The following is a 21521-nucleotide window of genomic DNA, read 5'->3' as shown; positions in this document are numbered from 1 at the left end:
TTTTTATTTCTCTTTTGACTTCCCTCTGAGCCATTGATTGCTCAGTAGTAAGTTGTGGGTTTTGTTGTTTTGTTGTTGTTGTTTTTAACATCTTTATTGGAGTATAACTGTTTACAATGGTGTGTTAGTTTCTGCTTTATAACAAAATGAATCGGCTATACATATACATATATCCCCATATCTCCTCCTTCTTGCATCTCCCTCCCATCCTCCCTATCCCACCCCTCTAGGTGACCACAAGCACAGAGCTGATCTCCCTGTGCTATGCAGCTGCTTCCCACTAGCTATCTATTTTACATTTGGTAGTGTATATATGTACTTGCCACTCTCTCACTTTGTCTCAGCTTACCCTTCCCCCTCCCCTTGTCCTCAAATCCATTCCCTACATCTGTGTCTTTATTCCTGTCCTGCCCTTAGGTTCTTCAGAATCTTTTTTTCTCTTTTTTTAGTTTCCATATATATGTGTTAGCATACAATATTTGTTTTTCTCTTTCTGACTTACTTTACTCTGTATGACAGACTCTAGGTCCATCCACCTCATTACAGATAACTCAATTTTGTTTCTTTTTATGGCTCAGTAATATTCCATTATATATATGTGCCACATCTTCTTTATACATTCATCTGTCGATGGACACTTAGGTTGCTTCCATGGCCTGGCTATTGTAAATAGAGCTGCAGTGAACATTGTGGTACATGACTCTTTTTGAATTATGGTTTTCTCAGGGTATATGCACAGTAGTAGGAGTGCTGGCTCGTATGGTAGTTCTATTTTTAGTTTTCTAAGGAACCACCGTACTGTTCTCCATAATGGTATCAATTTACATTCCCACTAACAGTGCAAGAGGGTTCTCTTTTCTCCACACCCTCTCCAGCATTTATTGTTTGTAGATGTTTTGATGATGGCCATTCTAAATGGTGTGAGTTGATACCTCCTTGTAGTTTTGATTTGCATTTCTCTAATGATTAGTGATGTTGAGCATCCCTTCATGTGTTTGTTGGCAATCTGTATATCTTCTTTGGAGAAATGTCTATTTAGGTCTTCTGCCCATTTTTAGATTGGTTTTTTTTTGTTTTAAAAATATGGAATGCTTCACGAATTTGCATGTCATCCTTGCACAGGGGTCATGCTAATCTTCTCTGTACCATTCCAATTTTAGTATATGTGCTGCCGAAGCAAGCACAGTAGTATGTTGTTTAATCTCCAACATATGTAAATTTTTGTTATCTTCATGTAATTAATTTCTAGTTTAATATTGTGTTCAGAAAGACACTTGATATGATTTTAATTATCATAAATTTATTAAAACTTGTTTTGTAGCCTAACATATGATCTATCCTGGAAAATATTCCATGAGCCCTAGAGAAGAATGTGCATTTTGTTATTTTTGAGTGTAACGTTCTGTATATATCTGTTAAGTCCATCTGGCTAACACATCCTTTAAGGCAGATGTTTCCTTATTAATTTTCTTTCTGGTTGATCTATTCATTTATGTAAGTGGGGCATTAAAATCCCCTACAACTATTACTGTCTATTTCTCCCTTTAGGTCTGTTAAAATTTGCTTTATATATTTAGATGCTCCTATGTTGGATGCACAAATATTTATAAATGTATTCTCTTGTTGGATTGACTCCTTTATCATTATGTAATGCCCTTCTTTGTCTCTTACTACCATCTTTGTTTTAAAGCCTATTTTTTCTGATATAAATATAGCTACTCCAGCTTTCTTTTGGTTCCGTTTGCACAGACTGTCTTATTTCATCCTTTCACTTTGAGTCTGTGTGTGTTCTTACTCTCTTGTAGACAGTATATATATATGGGTCTTGTTTTCTTATCAGTCAGTCACTCTGTGTATTTTGGTTGGAGGATTCAGTCCATTTACATTTAAAGTAACTATTGATAGGTATGTACATATTGCCACTTTGTTAATTCTTTTCTACTTGTGTTTGTAGTTCTTCTGTGTTCCTTTTTTTCTTCTCTTGCACTCTTCTTTTTTTAATAGCTTTCCAAATTTTATATTATTTTTATTCATTAAGTGAATAATTATTTTAGCTACAAAATATTTAAATATACAAGCAAGTGAAATTATATGTTCAACAAAATTAAATTACAATCAGTGATGTGTTTCCAAACATGTTTGTTCTTTTGAATTTATCACACCAAATTTACAAGTGTTAGTTTTTCATCCTAAACAATCTTCATAATGTTTTAGAAATTTAAATGTTATCTTTCAGATAAATTTTAAAATCACCCTGGTGTCTCTGTAAGAGTGTACCAGTTTAAATTATAATTATTTTTAATTGAAGCATAGTTGACTTACAATATTATATTGGTTTCTGGTATACAACATACTTATTCAATATTGTTATAGATTATACTCCATTTACAGTTATTACAAAATAATGGCTACATTTCCTATGCTGTAGAATATAATTATTTATTTTATACATAGTAGTTTGTATCTCTTAATTCCCTACCCCTATCTTGCCCCTCCCCCTTCCCTCTCCTCACTGGTAGTCACTACTTTGTTCTCTATAGCTGTGAGTCTTTTTCTGTTTTGTTATATTCACTTGTTTTGTTTTTAGATTCCACATATAAGTGATGACATACAGTATTTATCTTTCTCTGTTTGACTTATTTCACTAAGCATAGTACCCTCTAGGTTCATCCATGTTGCTGCAAAGGCAGAATTTCATCCTTTTTTTTGGTTGAGTAATATTCCATTTTATATATATATATATATATATATTTTCAATATATATACCACATCTTTATTTATTCATAGGTTGCTTCCATATCTTGCCTATTGTAAATAATGCTGCTATGAACATTGGGGTACATGTATCTTTTTGAATTAGTGTTTTTGGTTTTTTTAGATGTATACCCAGGAGTGGAATTACTGGATCACATGGTAGTTCAATTTTTAATTTTCTGAGGAACCTCCATACTGTTTTCTACAGTGGCTGCACCAATTTACATTTCTACCAACTGTGTACAAGTGTTCCCTTTTCTCCATATCCTCGCCAACATTTGTTATTTGTCTTCTTTTTGATGATAGCCATTCTGACATGTGTGAGGTGATATCTCATTGTAGTTTTGATTTTAATTTTCCTGATGATTAGTGGTGTGTCTGTTGATCATCTGCATTTACTCTTTGGAAAAATGTGTATTGAATTCTTCTGTGCATTTTTAATTCTGTTTTTTGTTGGTTTGTTTGTTTTTGATGTTGAGTTGTATGAGCTTATTGCAAATATTTTCTCCCATTCAGTAGGTTATCTTTTCATTTTGTTGATGGTTTCCTTTGCTTTGCAAAAACTTTTAAATTTAATTAGGTCCCATTGTTTATTTTTGCTATTGGTTCTTTTCCCTTAGGAGACTGATCCATAAAAATATTGCTGCAATTGATGTCAAAGAGTGTTTTGCCTCTGTTCTCTCCTAAGAGCTTTTTCACGTACTACATTTAAGTCTTTAATCTATCTTGAGTCTATTTTTGTATATGGTGTGAGAAAATGTACTAATTTCATCCTTTTACATGTAGCTCTCCAGTTTCCCAGCACCACTTATTGAATCTTGTTCTCTTCCTTTGTAGTTTGATGAATTTTTTTTTTACTGTTATGCTTATATAGCTCGCTCTCTCTCTCTCTCTCTCTCTCTCTCTCTCTCGGTATTTACTAAAGGATTGTTTTGTGGTTACCAGGAGGCTTTTGTATAATAACATAACATTCTATTTTAAATTGATAACAACATAAGTTTGATCCCTATATCTCAAAATTTTTACTTTCCACCTCACAGTTTATATCTTTATGTCTTGTATATCCCTTAACTAATGATTGTAATAGTTGTTTTTACTGCTTTTGTCTTTTAATCTTTATACTAGCTTTATGTGATTAAACCACTAAATTTACTATATATTTACCTTTCCAGTGAAATATTTTCTCTCATATGTTTTCTTGTTAGAAATTAAACTTTTTTTTCATTTTAAATAAGTCCTCCTAACACTTCTTGTTAGGCCAGTTTAGTGGTGAAAACTCCTTTAGCATTTGCTTGTATGGAAAACTCCTTCTCTCTCCTTAAATTCTACCAGATAACTTTTCTGGGTAGAGTATTATTTGTTGGATTTTTTATTTTTTGTTTCAATACTTTGAATATATCGTTCCACTCCTTTCTGGCCTGCAAAGTTTCTGCTGAAAAATCTACTGTTAGTCTTATGAGTGTTCCTTTATATATAACAAAATATTTCACTCTTGCTGCTCTTTAATATTCTCTCTCTGCCTTTAACTTTGACATTTTAATTATAATGTGTCTTGGTGTAGGTTTCTTTGGATTCATCTTATTTAAACTCGGAACTTCGTGGATCTGGATGTTTATTTCTTTATCCAGGTTAGGGAAGTTTTCATCCATTATTTCTTCAAGATTTCTGCTATTTTCTCTCTCTCCTCTCCTTCTGGGACACCTATAAGTTGAATGTATGTCCATTGGGTTTTGCCTCATAAGCTCCTTAAGCTATCTTTACTTTAAAAGAAAAATTACTCAATTTATTTTTTGCTGCTCTGATTAGGTGAGTTCTACGGCCTTGTCTTAAAGTTGACTCATCCTCTTTTATGCTTCATCTAGTCTGCTATTGAATGTGTCTAGTGTATTTTTCAGTTCAATTATTGTATTCTTCAGCAGTGATTTCTATTTGGTACTTTCTCATATTTTCCCTCTTTTTATTGAAGTTTTGCTGTGTCCATCCATTCTTCTCCCCAGGTCAGTGAGCATCATTATGACCATTACTTTGAACATTTTATCAGGTAAATTACTTATCTCTATTTCATTAAGGTTTTTTTCTTTCTAGGTTTTATCTTGTTCTTTTAGTTGGAATATATTCCTCTGTTTCTTTATTTTGCTTGACTCTGTTATGGTTTGTATACAGTAGATGAAATGAAGGCTTCTTCCAATATTGAAGAGTGGCCTCATGTAGGAGATAAAACTTATTATTCAACCCTGCTCCAGCTCTTTGTCATCTCTCAAATCTTTGTGCTTCTTCAAACAGACTATTATATTTTTAAATGCTCCCAGTATTTGAGGATATGCCAAAAACTCTCAGAGTTCCTAAGAGGAGTATCTCAATACCTAGTTTCAAGCTGTTTGGAAATTCTGTTCTTTTTTCTTAAAATTGTTTTGCCTCTTCAAGGTTTACTGTCTTTCCATACAAATTTTAAAATTGTTTGTTGTGGTCTGGGAAAAAAATGCCATTGGTATTTTGATAGGAATTGCATTAAATCTGTAGATTGCCTTGGGCTAGTATGGTCATTTTAACAATATTAATTCTTCCAATCCAAGAACATGGTATAGCTTTCCATCCATTTGTGTCATCTTCAATTTGTTTCATCAGTGTTTTATAATTTTCTGTATACAGGCTTTTTACCTCTTTAGGTAGGTTTATTCCTAGGTATTTTATTCTTTTTGATTTGATGGTAAATGGGATTGTTTCCTTAATTTTTCTTCTGATAGTCTGTTGTTAGTATATAGAAATGCAACAGACTTCTGTATATTAATTTTGTATCCTGCAACTTTACTGAATTCATTAATGAGCTCTAGTAGTTTTCTGGTGGCATCTTTAGGATTTTCTATCTGTAGTATCATTTCATCTGCAAAAAACTATATGCCAATAAAATAGACAACCTAGAAGAAATGAACAAATTCTTAGAAAGATAAAATCTCCCAAGACTGAACCAGGAAGAAATAGAAAGTATGAACAGACCAATTACCAGTAATAAAGTTGAATCAGTAATTTAAAATTTCCCAAAAAACAAAAGTCCAGGACCAGATGGCTTCACAGGTGAATTCTACCAAACATTTAGAGAAGAATTAACACCTATCCTTCTCAAACTATTCCAAAAAATTGCAGAGGAAAGAACACTTCTGAAGTCATTTTATGAGACCAACATCACACTACCAAAACCAGACAATGGTATCACAAAAGAAAAATTGCAAGCCAGATGAAATAAAATTTGTATTTTAAGGCAAGAAAAGAAAAAATGACCAGTGAGATTAAAAGAATATCCAATTCACCAATTAGAATATGAAAAGATGCTCAATTGCATAATTCACCAGGGACATGAAAATTAAAACTGCATTAAGATAATCCTAGCACAGTGGCTAAAGTTTACAAGATTATAATACCAATATCAGTAAATATTTTACAGCAACAAGAACTCTCACACACTGGTTGATAAGGTAGGAATTAGCACAACCACTCTCCAAAATAATTTAGCAGTACCTTCTAAACAGAGCCTTCTAAAATAATTTTAAGAGCCAAGAATTCTACTCCCAGGTATATATTCAACAGATATGCGTGCCCACATGCACCAAGAGACCTATACAAGAATATATGTAGCAGAGCTATTTGTATTAGCTTCAAAAGCAAGTAAAAGCTCTTTGTTCCCTGGAGGTCCTCCTGCTGTACTGAGATGGAATAATCTCTATTTACCCTTATATGCTTTTCTTGTCTCAGAATGAAGTAGGTAGGATATAACATAATATATGTAAGGTGATATGCATTTGCAGATATGAGATTAAATGTCCCCTTAAGAAGACCAAGGTATAGACTCAGAAAGAAAGGGTGGGGAAAACTATTTGAAAATAAGGAACTGGCATTTCTCATGGCAGCTAATGTCTTAGTGATCTTTGCTGTCAGTATACCAGGATGGAAACTTGAGTTTTAAAAAGTTATAAAATCAATTCACAAACATAGTAATTTTTAAAAAGTTAAACAGTATAGAAAGACATAAAATAAAATGTCTCCTTCCCATCCACAGTTCTTCAAATATAACCACTATTTTAGGTATACTTTCCAGGAAATAAAAAAGGATACTTTGTCAGTTTATATACACATGTACTCTATTTTTTACATCTACTCCAATGTGTTAATACTACAAATACCAATCTACTCCTCACTTTTTTCTCTTCACATTAATCAAGTTTGTCTTGCCTTCTTATATGTGCAACTTTATCTCATTCTTAATGTCTGCATTTTATGTCATTGTTTAGATGTATCAGAATATTCTTAAGCTGTCCTATTATGTTGCTTCAAGTGTTTTGGCTATTATAAATAATGTCACAAAAACATTATTTTAGAGCTATTTTCCATACTTTCCTTAAGGTATTTTCCAAGCAATAGAAATGTGGGGTCAAGGATATGAGCTTTTTAAAAACCCTAACATTTATTTTTTCACTTTGATCACTGGGCAGGAAACTTTGATTAGTAGTTGAGGATGGGTACTTCCACTTCCTTTTTTCTAATTTACTAATGCATCCTGCTCTTTGAAAAAGCTGTTTCTCAGATGTCTTCCTTGGGGCTACTGTGACAGTGTACAACTGTAAGATCAAGGCCAAACCTGGTATTCCTGAGAAAACCTCTCTTTTGGTCTCAGCCCTGGGCAGGCCAAGTCTTCATGCTGCTGTGGGTATCACTGCTGGTCCTGGGTAAGTAGAACAGCTCAACGTGGGCCCTGGGTGGGGTTGGGACAGCACCTCTCTACCATGGACCTGGCCTTTTCTTGGGGCTCAGCCCCTGCTCAGAGATTCTTTTCTGCCTGGGGAGATTATATTCTCTGGCTTCACTGTATAGCTCAGAGATTTCTCCCTTGAGGCTGAAAGCGTGGTCAGAGCTTCAACTTTACAAAGAAGGAAACCACAGTGACCACAACACTTAAGGGTTTATTCATTTTTTTCTACAACAAATGTTACTTGATAAAGTCCAGAAAATGTATTATGTTTGCTTGTTCATATTGTCTCATTCAGAGAAGACCCTAGTTTTCTCTCTGCAGAGGAAGAGTGTTTATCCCTTGTATGACAATGCCAGAACATGGTGCTGGACATGGGAGGGAAAGTTTTCTAATACAAAAGATGTCTCCTTCTTTTGCACACAAATGCAAACCACAGCTGTGATTGTCAGATAAAGAACACAGGGAGGGGGAGACAAAGACCGAGACTCATAAGGAGAAGTGGGCAAGGCAAGGGAAAAACCTAAAATTCATGACATTCTTTCTTTTTCCCTCCAGGTTTATTGAAGTATAGTTGACAAATAAAAATTGTATATATTTAAGATGTACGAGATGTTTTGATATACATATATTATGCAGTAATAACCACAATCAGCTAGTTAACATTTCTCTCACTTCACATAATTACCGTGTGTGTGTGTGTGTGTGTGTGGTAAGAACACTCAGGATGAACTCTCAGCAAATTTCAACAAAACATTATTAGTCACCATACTCTACATTAGATATCCAGTACTGCTTCGTCTTACAACTGAAAGTTCATTTCCTCTGACCAACATCTCCCCAGTTCCCCTACATCTTACTCACTGCCTGGCAAACACCATTTTATTCTCTGCTTTTGTGAGCTCAACTTTTTCAGATTCTACATGTAAGTCAGATCATGCAGTATTAGTCTTTTTCTGGCTTATTTCATTTAGCATAATGTCCTGTAGGTTTATCTATGTTTTCACAATGACAGGATTTTCTTTTTCTTAAAGCTGAATAACATTCCATTGCACATATATATATATGTATATATGCAATGGAATATTATTATACACCACATTTTCTTCATCCATTATTCAGTTGACAGACACTTAGATTGTTTCAATATTTTAGCTACTGTGAATAATGCTGCAATGAATATGGGAATGCAGGAATCTCATCAAGATACTTATTTTATTTCCTTCAGATACATACCCAGAAGTGGGATTGCTAGATCATATGATAGTTTTACTTTTATTTTTTTTAGAAACTTCCATACTGTTTCTGCATAATGACTGTGTGAATTTATATTCTTACCAACAGTGTACAAGGTTTCTTCATCAACACTTGTTATCTTTTGTCTATTTGGTAATAGCCATTCTAACTGGTGTGAGGTGTTATCTCCTGGTTTTGATTTGCACTTCTCTGATGATTATTAATGTTGAGCATCTTTTTATATACTTTTGGACACTTTTATGTCTTCTATTAATATCTATTCATGTCCTTAACTGTTTTTTAATCAGGTTGTTTGTATTTTGCTGTTGATTTGTTAGAGTTCCTTAGACATTTTATATATTAACTCCTTATTGGATATATGGTTTGCATATATTTTCTCCCATTTCATAGGTTACTCTTTATATTATTGTTTCCTTTGTTGTGCAAAAGCTTTTACTTTTGATGCAATCCCATTTGTTTTAGTTATTACTTTTGTTGCCTATGCTTTTGGGGTTATATCCAAAACTCATGTCCCAGATCAATGCCAAGAAGCTTTCTCCCTATGTTCTCTTTTAGTAGTTTTACAGTTTCAGGTCATATATTTAAGTCATTAATCTACTTTGAATTGATTTTTGTACATGGTGATATATAAGGATCCAATTTTTTTTTCACGTGGATATTCAGTGTTTGCAGAATGATTTACAGGAAGAACTATTCTTTCCCCCTTGTGTGTTTTTGGCACCCCTTTTGAAGATCAGTTGACTGTAAAAGTGTGGACTTATTTCTGGGCTCTCTGTTCTTGATCCATTGATCTATATGTCTATTTTTATGCTAGCTTTGATTACCATAGCTTTGTAATAAAATTTGAAGTCAGGGAGTATAATGCCTCCAGTTTTGTTCTTCTGGTTCAAGATAGTTTTAGCTTTTGGGGGTCTTTGTGTACCTATTTCAGTTTTTTTCTTTGTGATTACTATGGGACCTTATAAAATATAACAGACAATTTAAGTTAAGAAATGTATTTCAATCACATATTAAAACTCTACACTTTTAGTTCTACCCCTATTTTGTTATGGATATCACAATTTACATATTTTATATTGTATATATATTAACAAATTGTTTTAGCTATAGTTATTTTTAATACTTTTGTCTTTTTAAACTCTTTTCACTAGAATTAAAAGTGATTTATATACCACTATATAGGATGCTATGGTCTGAATGTTTGTTTCCCCTCAAACTTTATATGTTAAAAATTTGACACCGAAGGTGATAGTATTAGGAGATGGTGGGACGTTTGGGAGATGATTATGTCATGAGGGCAGAACCACCATGAAAGAGATTAGTGCCCTTGTAAAAGAGGCCAAAGAGAGCCCTCTTATGCTTTCTTCCATAAGAGATTATAGTGAAAATATAGCTGTCTATGATGAAATGCACTGTACTGGAGATGAGTCTGCCAGTGCTTTGATATCGGACTTTCCAGGCTCCAGAGCTTTGAGAAATAAATTACTGCTGTTTATAAGCTACCCAGTATGGCATTTTTTTCATAGCAGACTGAATAGAATAAGATCCAGTATTCAGAGTAGTTTGAATATAACTATACTGATCTTCCTCAATTCATGATGAGGTTATGTCTTGATAGACTCATTATAAGTAGAAAATACCATAAATCTAAAATGCATTTAATACACTCAGCCTACTGAATATCATAGCCTAACCTAAACTGCTTTAAGCATGCTCAGAACAATTACATTAGCCTACAGTTGGGCAAAATCATCTAACACAAATCCTATTTTATAGTAAAGTATTGAATAGTTCATGTAATTTATTGAACACTGTACTGAAAGTGAAAAACAGAATGACTGTATAGATACAGAATTGTTGTAAGTTTACCCTTTTGACTGTGTGGCTGACTGGGAGCTCTGGCACACTGCTGCTGCCCAGCATCACAAGAGAGTATCATACCACAAATTGCTGGCCCAAGAAAATATCAAAGTTCAAAGTATGGTTTCTACCAAATGTGTATTGCTTTTGCACCATCACAAAGCTGAAAAATCATAAGTCGAACCATATATATACTCACCTTTAACAGTGAATTTTATAATTTCATGTGTTTTCATGTTGCTAGTTAGTGTCCTTTAATTTCAACTTAACGAACTTCCTTTAGCTTTTCTTTACAACAGGTTTTATGGTAGTTAACTTTCCCAGCTTTTGTTTATCTTGGGAAGTCTTTATCTCGCCTTCATTTTCAAAGGACAGATTTGCCATGTATCGTACTTTGGGTTGGCAGGGTTTTTTTCTTTCAATATTTTAATTATCCCACTCTCTCATGATCTGAAATTTTTCTACTGATAAATCCACTGTATGTTTATTAGGGTTCCCTTGTGTGTGATGAGTTGCTTTTCTGCTGATTTCAAAACTTTCTCTTTGTCTTTGACTTTTGAGAGTTTGATTATAATATGTCTTGGACCTTTTGATGTCTAGCTTATTTGGGAACCTTTGGGAATCATGGATCTAGATGTTCAATTCCCTCCCCAGATTTGGGAAGTTTTAAATTATTTCTTTAAACAATCTTTCGCTCTTATTCTCTGCCCCTTCTGGGACTTCAATAATGCATATATTGATTGGTTTAATGTTATCCCATAAACCACCTAGGTCGTCTTCACTCTTTTTTGGTCTTCTTTCTTTTTGTTCCTCTAACTGGGTAATATGAAATGGCTTGTCTTTGAATTTACTGATTCTTTCTCCTGCATGATCACTTCTGCTATTGAAGGTGTCTATTGAATTTTTCATCTTAGTCATTGTATTCTTTAGCTCCAAGATTTCTGTTTTGGTTCTTTTTTATGTTTTCTATTTCTTTGTTAAACTTCTCATTTTGTTTATCTATTGTTTGTGGATTAATTTACTTGTCTGCTTTTTCTTATAGTTCATCGAGCTTCTTTAAGACTATTATTTTGAAATGTTAGTCAAGCAGTTCATGGATCATTAGAGGAGTTACTGGAGCTTTATTAGTTTCCTTTGATGTTGTCATATTTGCCTGACAAATATGATCTGTGTAGCTCTGCATTGGTGTCTGTGAATTTAGAAAAGCAGACACTCTTTCTGGTATTTACTTGTTTGAACTGTTAAATACTCTTGCTTCTTCCATGAACTTATAGGACTGCCTCCAGGATCATGGTTGAGCTTGGCTGGAGCTGGATCTCATGGTTATTGCTGGGTCTGCATTTGGGTCTGAAGTTGGCAAGCCTGTTACCAAGGGCATGGATGGGTGTGATTTCTGCTAGGTCCCTGAGCATTCTCTCATTGGGTTGTTTGGCTGGTCCCTGGGAAGTCAGGACTTCCCTGAACTTCAGTAGAGTGGTACCAAGGGCATGGATGAGCATGGATTCCTCGGCAGAAAAGGCTGTGGCAGGACCATGGACAAGTGGAGCTAGAGTTGAGTTTACAGGAGAATAAGGCAGCTTTCAGTCTGTAGCTGGGATCATAGTCAGTGAGTCTTCTACCAGTGCATGTGTTTGTCTTCTGAAAGTGGCCCTCCTTGGTCTCAGGCTCCAATGGGGTTTCACAATCTCTAGATCTCAAAGCTCTAAGTTTTTGTTTGTAGATGGCTGCCAAAACTTTGTTCTGTAGAGGGTGGAGACAAAGACTAGAGACCTCCTCTTCTACCATCTTGTTCATGTCACTCCCAACATGTGACATTCTCTTTGTGCCTGTGGGTGTGTATAAGTCTATCAATTCACACATATCACCTGGTTCGTTTTTTACCAAAGTTGAAAATATTAGAATAAAACATATTTATTCATTTGTTCAACAAATTATTTAGTAACATTAATACACAGCACTATGCTAGGTGCTGAGAATGATGGGAAGACACAGGAGGCAGCATTTCTGTGCTTAGGAAGCTCATAATATAGAAGGACCTTCAACAAGGCCAATGTACAAGAAATATCTATGTAACAAGATCTCAGTTAAACAATTGTCCAAGCAAAGTTACCAATGATCGTATAAGTGGTTAACAAACTATATGCCAAGTAGCTGGTAATGACTTCATGAAACAGATAGACAGTAGGAGATGAAGGGGACAGGGATGAGGTGCAGCACAATGTGAGAAAAAAAGACCCCATAGTTGGAAGCTGCATGGAATACTCCAGAAATAGGAAGCACATCCTAGTGTGGCACCAAAACAAAGGAGCAGGATAGGGTAAAGGCCAGGAACATGTGCTTTGGGGTCAAACAGGATGGGTTCAAATAAATGGGTTAAAAACTCAATTCTGCCCTTAACAGCTACTTAAACAGTTTCTGGTCTGTAAAATGGGGATAATCATAGAACTTTCCTCATAGGGATAGTTAGGAAGATTACATGAAATAATGTATGTGAATATCTACCACAGAGAATACACTCAGAAAAATATTAGCTACTTATAAAACAATACAAATCCATGGTGCCAAGATATTTAGAAAATGGCAAATAATCCATTGCTCTGATTATAACACTTAGGTTTGGATTATTTCTCATCATCCCCATGTGGACAGGGATAATATCCCTTTTGCTCACTGCTGGATTTCCATTGTCTTGTCCAGTTCCTAGATACAGTTGGCATTCCACAAATTTCTGTTGAATGAATGAATCACATCTGTCCCTCATCTGGAATGTGTAATCAGTTTACAAACTAGTCAATTTTGCCTCCTCTGCCTCTCCAATACCCCTTTCTCAAACCTGTATTCTCCCAAGTAGAGATACTTACTAACTTAGTACTTTAATTAATTCATTACTCAATAAATGTTTATGAAATGTCTCTTATAAGCCAGGCACTGTTATAAATTCTGCATGATATTTGGTGAACATGAGAAGTCCCTGCTTTCTCATAGCTTCTATTCTAGAGAAGGGAAAGTAAACAAACCAAGTAAACAAGCAAATAAGATAATTTCAGATAAACATTCTGAAGAAAATTAAATATCATCATCTGTTGCTCTGCCTTCCCTCCAGTCCTTCTGCTTTATATCTGCCAGAGTGCTCCAATAAGTTACAACTTTTAATCTTGTCACTTTCCTACTTGAAACGTTGCCATGGCTCCCTGTTACTTTTATGATGAAACCATAGCTACATACTATCCATAACTTAGGCCCTGCCTATCTGTCTAATTTGATTTCCCCTAAACTCTCTACCTTCCAGAACCACTGCTGCATTCAACTTCTAAACACCAGTGTTATTTCTTCACATCTGTGCCTTTTCTGTCTTAATTACACCCCCCATCAGCTCTTGCCACACACAAACACCTTTGCCTGGCTGACTCTTATGTTCTCATTCAGTCTTCTCAAGCATCACTTCCTTCAGGTATCTTTCATCGCCCACCCACCGTCTTTGCCACACACTGACTCACATACACAGACCCTACATAGTGGGATGGGTGACCCTTCTGCCTTCAAGATGCCCATGTGTATTTCTGTTACTGCACTTATACCCTGTATTATAATTATATTATTTTGCTTAGGGTTTCTGTTTATCCCACCAATCAACTTCTTTTATCAGATACCATTTTTTATTCATCTTTTTTATTCACGCTTTAGTCCAATGACCAGTATAAATAGACATTTGACAAATGACTATTATATCAAAAAATAAATTTTAATGAAAGAAATAATAAATGAATGAAAAAAAAACAAGCATTCCCTTTGAAAAGCCAAAGATTCCTTGCTCTGTGCTCATCTCTGGCTCTTTATATTTTTACAGCTCCTGTCAGTGGACAATTTGGTGAGTTCTCCTTTCTTATGTACTTCAGTGTCCCTGGATAAGAGTGTCTCCCTAATAAATATGAAATATTTGTGATGATTGCCTGAGGATCTCTAATATCTCCTGTTTCTCTTGCTGAGGTCGTCAAAGATGTGAAAGTGTCACCTGGTCTATTGGCATTGCCTAAGAGCCAGGATAGCCATGTGGTCATCCTCTGACCCTCCCTGGAAGCAGCAGCAAATGTACAAGTAACTCCTGGCCTTCACTAGGTCCTGCACTTACTCCTATTGCAAATGGACCCCAGATAACAAGGCAGGACATCTTAATTCCATATCAAATGTGCAGGACTTGGGATAAGACGTTCTCCAATCAGCAAGCCTGCAAAACTTCTCTGAAAACATCACACTGTGGAGATACCAGTGGGAATGTTGCCTTCTCTGAAGTTTTAGGAGTAAAATCCTCCAGGAAATGTGTGGGGAGCATAAGAACATCCAACAAATGGTCCCTTAAAAGGAAGAAATACACAAAAAGAGGAGATTGAGGGAGAAGACAAATTGTCTGTATCCCACATTTTTTTTAAGTTCTAACACTTAATTGCCAATCTTCTGGGTCAGAGTATTTTGGCTATTTGAGGACTCATAAATAGCAAGAATTCACTACCACCTCTCTCCTGTCCAAAATCAGCTGCCCAGTGTTTCATCCTTAATTAGGTCACCTCTGGATTCTAACTAACAACTTGTCCATTCCTTGCTCTACCACAATTAGCTATGATGGGATTTTTCTGGGCATTTCCTGGACATGATCTATAAGATGAAGGTGTTAGACAAGTTAATCTCTCAAGCTTTTTCCAGTGCCAAAATCTTAATATGATTTATCCTTTTTTGGAAAGTGCAAAACTGTGATTTTAACAACTCCCTGGGAAGTTCTTATGAGTTTATGAACATGATGAAGTGGCAGGGGCAGGGGATGACATTTCTCAGGATCAAATTCCATAACAGACTAACCTACCATTTTTTTCCCATTGACATTTGGCAGTGAACCTTGCCTGGTGTCACCCTCTTGAAATCATTTTGCTCATTGTCATCCCCTCAGCAATCACTTTCTGCTGGGTGAGTGCTTTGGTTGAAACACAGACTTGAGCAATCAGTGACCTTCCCAGGGGGATTTCTTAGGGATTCTCCAAAGCCAGGACCTCCAGTCTGGGCCTCACAAACCACTGTGATGGGGAGTGCAGGCCACTCTACCTCAGATTCTTTCTCTTTCATCCACAGCAACTGAACCAAAATCTGTAATTTTCCTCCATTCTCCATGGACCACTGTCTTCCAAGGAGAGAATGTGACACTGACTTGCAAAGCATTTCACTTGGATGCATCAGAGAAAATAAAATGGTATCGTTGGTATCTTCTGGAAAAAACACAAAGTGAAACCTCAGGAAACACCCATGAGGTCCATGAATCTGGAGATTACAGATGCCAGGCCCAGGACTCACCCCTGAGTAATCGTGTGGGCTTGCTCTTTTCTCCAGGTGGGAAAGAAATGAAAGAACAAAGTTTAGAAATAATAAAATTACCCAGAACTCAGCTAGATTTACTAATTCAAAAGCTATAGAAATAGGGCCCAGGAATTTATATATTTTACAAGCTGCTCAGGAAAAAGGAAATTTGAGAAGCAATTTATCTGAATGGTTTCTGAAACTATGTATAGTTTGAGGCTTATAAAATTTATTAGGAATAATAATCTACATGAGGATTTGTTAATATTTGACAGATAGATAGATAGATAGATAGAAATTTCCATTTCTGTCCTAAAGCCACCTGTTTTGAGTTGAAGCAGTATCTTTCTAGTTATAATGCTCTTTAATTTAGTGAACAAGGAAGCAGTATAGTAGCAAAGAGCTAAGACCTTCTTTGACCTGACAATTCCCCTCTTAAGAATTTACCTACTGAAATAATCATAGCTATATACAACCAAAATTGAAGAACATTAAATGGTCAAGAAAAGAAAACTCATTAAATAAATTACCTTACTGCCATTGTAGGAAAACTTTGTGGTCATTGAAAACCAGATTAGGGAATGATATTTATGACATAGGAAAGTGTTCATAGCAAAGTAAGTGAAAAGCAAGTTATCAAGTAGATAAATATTTTAATTTCATAAAAAGAAAAGAAATACACACAGACTCTCATATACATACACATAGAAAAAAGAACTTGAAAAAATCTGGGTGGTGAGATGATAAGATTAATTTACATTTCCGTTTACAAAATTTTCTCAAACGTATGTGTTCCTTTTAAAACCAGAAAAAAAGAGGGATTCCCAGGTGGTCCAGTGGTTTGGACTCTGCACTTCCATTTCAGGGGCACGGGTTTTATCTCTGGCTGGGGAACTAAGATCCCGCAAGCTGCGCATCATGGCCAAAAAATAAAATACGAAATAGATAGATAGATCGATAAGACCAGAAAAAAAGAAATGATAATTATTTTAAGAATCCTTTTTCCTAGTCCCTCTCTTATAAAATCTATTGGAATAATAATGAAAAGAAGGGAGAAACAATCAGATGAAACAAATAACTGCCCATGTGTTTCCTACAGCCAACCTGATCCTGCAGTCTCCACTTGATGTGTTTGAAAAAGAATCTGTAATTCTGAGATGCCGAGCAAAGGCAAACACAGTACTGAAAACTATAAAGCTGTACAAGAATGGAAAAGTCCTGGAAGATCACACTGTGGAGATACCAGTGGGAATGTTGACTGACTTCCCTATTCATCAGGCAAGTCTGAAGGACAATGGCAAATATCACTGTACTGGAGTTAAGGAAGATAATGAGTTGGTTTCTTCAAACTCGGTCAAAATCGAAGTCCAAGGTAAAGCCTTCATTATTTTGTGAAATAGGTTAGTCTAAAGGAGGACCCCTGAGATTGTAGAGGATAAAGAGGGTGGACTGTAATACCATTGAACCTCAGGGCACAGTCCTACAAGGAACAGAAAAAGTACTATTGTGCTTTGGGCTGAAGGATATTAGTAATCAAAGGTGGCATCTCTTCTGCCTGCTTTTGTATGCTCTGCTTGCTCGTGCTGAGGATGAACTGTGTTTTTCTCCAGAGCAGTTACAAGCCTTACTGCTCCAGGGACTGTTTTGATTCTTCTCTCTAGAGCTGTTTCCACGTCCTGTGCTGAGAGCCAGCTCCACCCAGCCCACTGAAGGAGGATCAGTGACTCTGACCTGTGAGACCCAGCTCTCTCCACAGAGGCCAGATGTCCAGCTCCAGTTTCACTTCTTCAGAGACAGACGGTCCCTGGGGTCAGGCTGGAGAAGCTCCCCAGAATTCTGGATCCACACCATATGGAGAGAAAACTCAGGGTCTTACTGGTGCCAGGCACAGAGCATGAATCCCTCTGTCCAGAAACAGAGCCAGAGATTACAGATACAGGTGAAAAGTAAGTGTTAGTGAGGTAAGACTTGCTAAGGCTGGGGCTGGGAAGAGCCGGGCAGAGTGGCACAACAGTTGTTTATTTTTTTCTTTCAATCCCATAAGATACAACTATTTCTTTTTCTTCTGAAGTTTCTCTTCCTTGACACCATTTTTATTTTCCTGGTAGACCTATAGGCATAAGCCATGGGATATGGCAGAGCCCTCTGACTGGGCTGGATGGACTCTGCTCAGCCAGATGGACAGATTTCTAGAATGCTAGATCCCTGGAGCAGAGCACTTAAGAATAATAAAACAAAGGACAAGAGATTGGGGAGTAAATAGTTTCAACTTGCTGTCTTTAAGAATGGTGTTTTACCCACGATTACTTTTCCCTACGTCTCTGAAACTGTGTAGGTCCTCATGCATGACTGCTAACCAATTGTCAAATGCCTCTTCCGATTAAATTTGACCCATCTCATAGGAGACGTGTTTGAGCATTAGGAAAGATGCAGATCTGGGGTGCATGCTTTCCTGAATGAGGAAGGGGTGAAAGCGGTAGCATTCTCCATAAATTCACTCCCATTCCTAAGCAAAAAAGAAGGTTCTATGTTTCTTCTAAACTGTCCAGAATTTATTAATCTTTGTTCTCCAGTCACAGGCAACAGGTTTTTCTTAGGTCCCTGGTTTGGACTGGAAAATTGAGAGGAAGTGGAGAGGGTGTTACCCAACAGTTGCAAAATAGTAATTTCTAGCATAGGATCTCCCCTAGCATAATTGATGGAACCCCAGTCTCAAACCCTACTCCCTCTCTGTTCCCAGGTATCTTCCCTTGTTCTTTAAGCCCCCAGGATGACTCAGAAAGGCACTGCCCTAAGCCAACATCCTAGTGTAAAACCACAACCACCTGGAGTATAGAACGCTTTCATCACAGATTTTCCCAGTTTTAGGAGGACTGTTATGTGTCCACCTCCTCTGACCATCTAACTGACTGGCAGAGGCGTTAAGAATTGCTTATTCCAGGGCAAGCTTTCTGTATATGCCAATGATTGATTTCCAACTAGCCATTGCAGTTGTCACAGCTTCAGAACAAGCACCTCTGATGGCAGGTCTTCCTGTCCCCTTCACCATCCACCACTTCCCCCCCAAGCAACACCACTGTTGGGCACCGGGTGTAATTTCTAGAATGATTAGTCCATGTTCTAACAGGTAGGGCATGAGGGGAGGGTGGGCAGGGTTGCCTCTTTTTCTTGTGCCAGATGCTCCACCATTTCATTAGGGAGTTGTTCTCCCAAACTATGGATGGACCACAGTCGCTCCACCACTTTCTCCCTTGTCCCAAGGAACAAGCCCAATTCTACTCCAGGCCAACTTCCCATCGGGTCAGCTGACTTAGCCCTTCCCATTCTGAGACTCTTCTTCTATGACTCATTCTGTGACATCCCAATACCAAGAATCCCACATGTCATTTTTATTCATTTAGAAGTTGTTCCTGACATCCGTATATACCCTCGCCCAAAGTTGGTGTTTGAAGGGCAGGAGCTGGTGCTCATCTGCTCAGTAAATGGAGTTCCAGGCCCCATCACAGTTTCTTGGTACAGAAAATTCAAGCTGAAGACAGACAAAAAGCTTCACCCTTCCTCAAAAACAGAATTCAAGATCCCTGTGGTGCAAAACAGCCATGATGGAGAGTATTATTGTGTTGCCAGCAATAGTCGCTCCTCCTTCCGCAGTGACCCAGTGACCATCAATGTGAAAGGTGTGTCTGCCAGATATTGTCTGAGGGATGGCTTTTCAAACTTCGTGAAAACCACAAGGTGGTTGGGTGGGAGTTAATGTTGATAGTTGCCAATAATTTACTACTCTGAATAATCTACCAGAAGTTAGAGACTAACAGGAGTGGGATTTAGGGATAGAAGGAGTTATGGGAGCTTTTGGAAACTCCTAGAAAGGGAGGTCAGAGAAAGTACTCAGTGATTGGCATATGTCTGGACTCTTCATATTTACAAATTACTTTTTAGCTTAAATGCAGTGGCTCCTGGGATAAAGCCAGAACAAACAGAATTTTAGAACTGGAACAATCTGAGACCATGTGTCTTCACAAGCCTCATTGATTTAAGGATGTGCAGGGATTCCCTCCCTCCCACTACCTCGTTGTCTTTTTTAGTTCCAAATGACACATCCTTTCACCACCCTCAGGGCTCCTAGGGCACAGGATATTGGGAAGAATGAGATAGAGTTCCAGATCTCTCCTGTGAAACCAAGGGAGTCTCTCTTTCAATTCTGTATCAGTTTTATCATGAGGCTGAAATCCTGAGGACCCCAGACCCCTATAGTAGAGGAACTTCCCTAAATCTCTCTGCCCACAGAACATTCTGGGAATGACTCCTGTACTCAGACAATGACCTGGGGACCCAGGCAGTGAGGAGAGGCCACTCTCCATCAGAAGTGAGTTAAGTCTGACCACCAGAAGTCACAGGATCAGGTTGTTTGTTACCCCACAATCTAAAGACTGCAGCTACAGAAATTCACAGGCTTTTGGTTCACATGGCACCACGGCAGGTTCATTGCCTCTGCTTGGCAGATCTGAGCTCCTTCCTGTGACCACACTCTCAGGAATTCCTTACAGTGAATCATCAACAGTAAAATACACAGTCTGACCAAAACTCTCCTAACATAGCTGTGAAAACTTTTCAGGGTCCAGATGCTGTCAGAGTTCACCATTATTTGGTTTAGATGATACGCAGTCTTTGATTTTTCTGTCAATCAAAAAAAAAAAATAGTCCAGCGATTCCTGGGTCTAATCTTCCTCTTACTGAATCCCAACAAATCTCTACTCCCTTACCTACTTCCTGCTTCTTCCCCAATTTATCTATATTAGTTTGCTCAGGCTGCCATAACATAATACCACAGACTGGGTGGTTTAACAACAGAAATTTATTTTCTCACAGTTCTGGATGTTAAAAGTCCAAGATCAGGTGCCAGTAAGATTGGTATTTAATCAGGGCTCTCTTTCTGGTTTGTGGTAGGCCACTTCATCTCTGTGTCCTAACATGACCTTTCCTCTGTGCCCTGGGAGAGAGAGAGGCCTCTCTCTTCCTCTTCTATGAGGACACCAGTGCCATCTGATTAGGGCCCCACCCTTATGACCTCATTTGACATTTATTTCCTTAAAGGCCCTATCTCCAAATACAGTCATATTGGAGATTAGGACTTCAACATATGTATTTGGAAGGGACACAGTTCAGTCCATAACACCATTCTAATATCCCCATTGGTTCCCAGGCCTTTGAACAACTGTCTCTATCTTGTGGTCTCATCTTTCAACAAGTTCAGATACCATCACACCCCTTAATAAGTCTGTAGCATCTGTCTCTCTCCCCCTCCTTGGTCCCTGGCATCTACAGAATTCACTGTTTTTCTCTTTTCTTTCTTTATCCTTCAAATCCCCAGATGCTTGAGTTTCCAATCAATCTTAATAGTTCTCAAATCATTTCTCTATCCCAGAGTTGTGGAGATATCTGTTGTTCCAATCAACAATTAATTATTGGCAATAACCAATGTGCAAATCCATGTAGCAACATCACAGTTACTCCAACCATGTAACTATGGTTACTACACCACCCCAAACTACACCACCTACTTTACCAGTAT

At 37.1% G+C, this 21521-nt stretch overlaps 1 protein-coding gene and 1 non-coding gene across 2 annotated transcripts in view; one reads left to right on the top strand and one right to left on the bottom strand.

Moving 5' to 3' along the window:
- Nucleotides 1–1077: 1077 nt before the first annotated feature.
- LOC136141297 (U6 spliceosomal RNA) lies at nt 1078–1184 on the bottom strand. Its single transcript, XR_010657730.1, has one exon. It is a non-coding gene; the product is annotated as a U6 spliceosomal RNA (small nuclear RNA).
- A 6257-nt stretch (nt 1185–7441) lies between these two features.
- The window catches only part of FCRL5 (Fc receptor like 5), a 49679-nt gene continuing 35599 nt past the window's right edge, over nt 7442–21521 (top strand). The window contains 6 exon segments of the mRNA XM_065897254.1: nt 7442–7472; nt 14457–14477; nt 15728–15982; nt 17049–17321; nt 17611–17895; nt 19351–19626. Of these exon segments, the coding sequence (XP_065753326.1) occupies nt 7442–7472; nt 14457–14477; nt 15728–15982; nt 17049–17321; nt 17611–17895; nt 19351–19626 (1141 nt within the window).

This window comes from Phocoena phocoena, chromosome 1 (assembly GCF_963924675.1).
Source record: "Phocoena phocoena chromosome 1, mPhoPho1.1, whole genome shotgun sequence".
Taxonomy (NCBI): Eukaryota; Metazoa; Chordata; class Mammalia; order Artiodactyla; family Phocoenidae; genus Phocoena; species Phocoena phocoena.
Note: the sequence above shows the minus strand (reverse complement) of the source record. Positions and strands in the feature narration are given on the sequence as shown.